Source organism: Piliocolobus tephrosceles, chromosome 6 (assembly GCF_002776525.5).
Source record: "Piliocolobus tephrosceles isolate RC106 chromosome 6, ASM277652v3, whole genome shotgun sequence".
NCBI lineage: Eukaryota > Metazoa > Chordata > Mammalia > Primates > Cercopithecidae > Piliocolobus > Piliocolobus tephrosceles.
The window spans coordinates 125,002,111-125,004,589 of NC_045439.1; the positions used below are offsets into that span (position 1 = coordinate 125,002,111).

The 2,479-nt window shown below is 45.2% G+C and overlaps 1 protein-coding gene across 1 annotated transcript in view; it reads right to left on the minus strand.

The window, feature by feature from the left end:
• The window catches only part of RPGRIP1 (RPGR interacting protein 1), a 45,985-nt gene that overhangs the window by 35,382 nt on the left and 8,124 nt on the right, over positions 1–2,479 (minus strand). Inside the window, exon 4 of the mRNA XM_026446939.1 lies at positions 402–562. Coding sequence (XP_026302724.1) covers positions 402–562 — 161 coding nt within the window. The remainder of the gene's footprint in view (positions 1–401; positions 563–2,479) is intronic.

Genomic DNA, 2,479 nt, shown 5'->3' on the forward strand with positions numbered 1-2,479 from the left:
TTTTTTTTTTTTTTGAGACGGAGTCTCGCTCTGTCGCCCAGGCTGGAGTGCAGTGGCCGGATCTCAGCTCACTGCAAGCTCCGCCTCCTGGGTTTATGTCATTCTCCTGCCTCAGCCTCCCGAGTAGCTGGGACTACAAGCGCCCGCCACCTCTCCCGGCTCGTTTTTTGTATTTTTTAGTAGAGACGGGGTTTCACCGTGTTAGCCAGGATGGTCTCGATCTCCTGACCTCGTGATCCGCCTGTCTCAGCTTCCCAAAGTGCTGGGATTACAGGCTTGAGCCACCGCGCCTGGCCTACAAAGTATTATTTAGTTAGTTTTCTAATCTTGTCATCTTTCCTAGGGATATTTGCCAGAGATCTTTCTGCCGAGTGGACTAGTTTGTTTAAAGAGGCTCTTACCTCGATCTGAGTATTCTCTTGCAACACAGCTGGGTGAGTGGCTGCTTCAGATTGGCTGTCAGGAGGTTGGGAAATTGTGGCTGCCTTTTGGAGGAGCTCTACTTCCTGTTTATGCTTCTGAAGTATGTTGGTGACTTCAAGCTTCAGATCCTCATTTTGGGCTGGGGAAAAAATAATCCAGAAATTTGAAACTCTGTAGTTATTTATCACCATGGTCAGAGCTGGATCAAGTGTGAATTGAATCTTCTCACTAAGGTTTAATTAATGTTATAAATTTGAGAAGCAATTCTCTATCATTTCTACAGTGGAGGCCTCTAGCTTATTGACTCAGTAAACTGAGGTGATACTACTTACGCTCCGAAAACAAAAGACACCTGCAGAACAGTATAGTGGAAAGTGGAATAATAATAATAACACAAAACAGAAAGGGAATCACTTGACTGACTAGGGCAATCCAAACTTTTTGACAGCACCATCGAAACAAGTATCTCACCAACTCCACCCCAACTCCATTCTGACCTCTAGGTCATTAGCTCTCTGTGACACCCATCTTCACACCCACCCTGGCCTGGATGGAGGATGGGCATTTCTGTGTTCCAATGTGTGTGTGTGTGTTTCTTTTTCTCCTTAGACCGTCTCACTCCATCACTCAGGAGTCAACCTCTCCAGCTTTTCTTTGTGGTGCGATCTTGGCTCCCTGCAACCTCTGCCTCCAGGGTTCAACGATTCTTGTGCCTCAGCCTCCCAAGTAGCTGGTATTACAGGCACGCAAAACTACGACTGGCTACTTTTCATGTTTTTAGTACAGACGGGGTTTCACCATGCTGGCTAGGCTGGTCTCAAACTCCTGGCCTCATGTGATCTGCTGGCCTCGGCCTCCCAATGTGCTGGGATTACAGGCATGAGCCACCACACCAGGTTGTGTGTGTGTTTTTCACAGAAGAAAGGTAATCAGTGAGCAGATCATTTCATCATCATGCATTAGAGAAGGGATTAAATTAGATTGCCCTGAAGGTCCTTACAAGACTTCACTTGTGCTTCATACATACTAATTGGCATATGCTCCTAAACTTTATTCTTTTGTGGTTCTTGCCTCTATTTTTCTTGATTTCATGTTTCTTTTCCTTCAGTTTCCTATTTGAATACACTAAAACCTGATGAGATATAAATTTGATAAGACTAAATATTCAGGTCCAGGCTAGGAAAAAGTAGTAAGATGAAGGTCTTTTTGACAGTATTTTAAAATGTTCCAAATACCTATCTCCTGAGATCCAAGAGTTAAGACGGGGCTGAAATGGCAGTGGTAACCAGGAATAGTAATTTGCTTCTCAATTTCAAGAATTGGATAGGGAAAAAAAAAAAAAGTCTTCCAGTTACCTCTAAAATAATGAGAATGATAAAAGACAGAGAAATTCACTTTCAATACTTTCAGCCAGGTGTAGTGGGTTACACCTGCAATCCCAGCACTCTGGGAGGCTGAGGGGGATGGATCACTTGAGGTCAGTTTGAGATCAGCCTGGCCAACATAGTGAACCCTTGTCTCTACTAAAATATAAAAAAAATTAGCTGGGAGTGGTGGTAGGCACCTGTAATCCCAGCAACTTGGGAGGCTGAGGCAAGAAAATCTCTTAAACCTGGGAGGCAGAGGTTGCAGTGAGCCAAGATCGCATCACTGCGCTCCACCCTGGGTGACAGAGTGAGACTCTCTCAGAAAAAACACACAAACAAAACAAAATAAAATTTTCAATAAACCGAATGTTTAAAAAACATAATAAATTAAGAACTAAGGCCGGGAGCGGTGGCTCAAGCCTGTAATCCCAGCACTTTGGGAGGCCGAGACGGGCAGATCACAAGGTCAAGGAGATCGAGACCATCCTGGCTAACACGGTGAAACCCCGTCTCTACTAAAAAAATACAAAAAACTAGCCGGGCGAGGTGGCGGGCGCCTATAGTCCCAGCTACTCGGGAGGCTGAGGTAGGAGAATGGCGTGAACCCGAGAGGAGGAGCTTGCAGTGAGCTGAGATCCGGCCACTACACTCCAGCCTGGGTGACAGAGCAAGACTACATCTCAAAAATA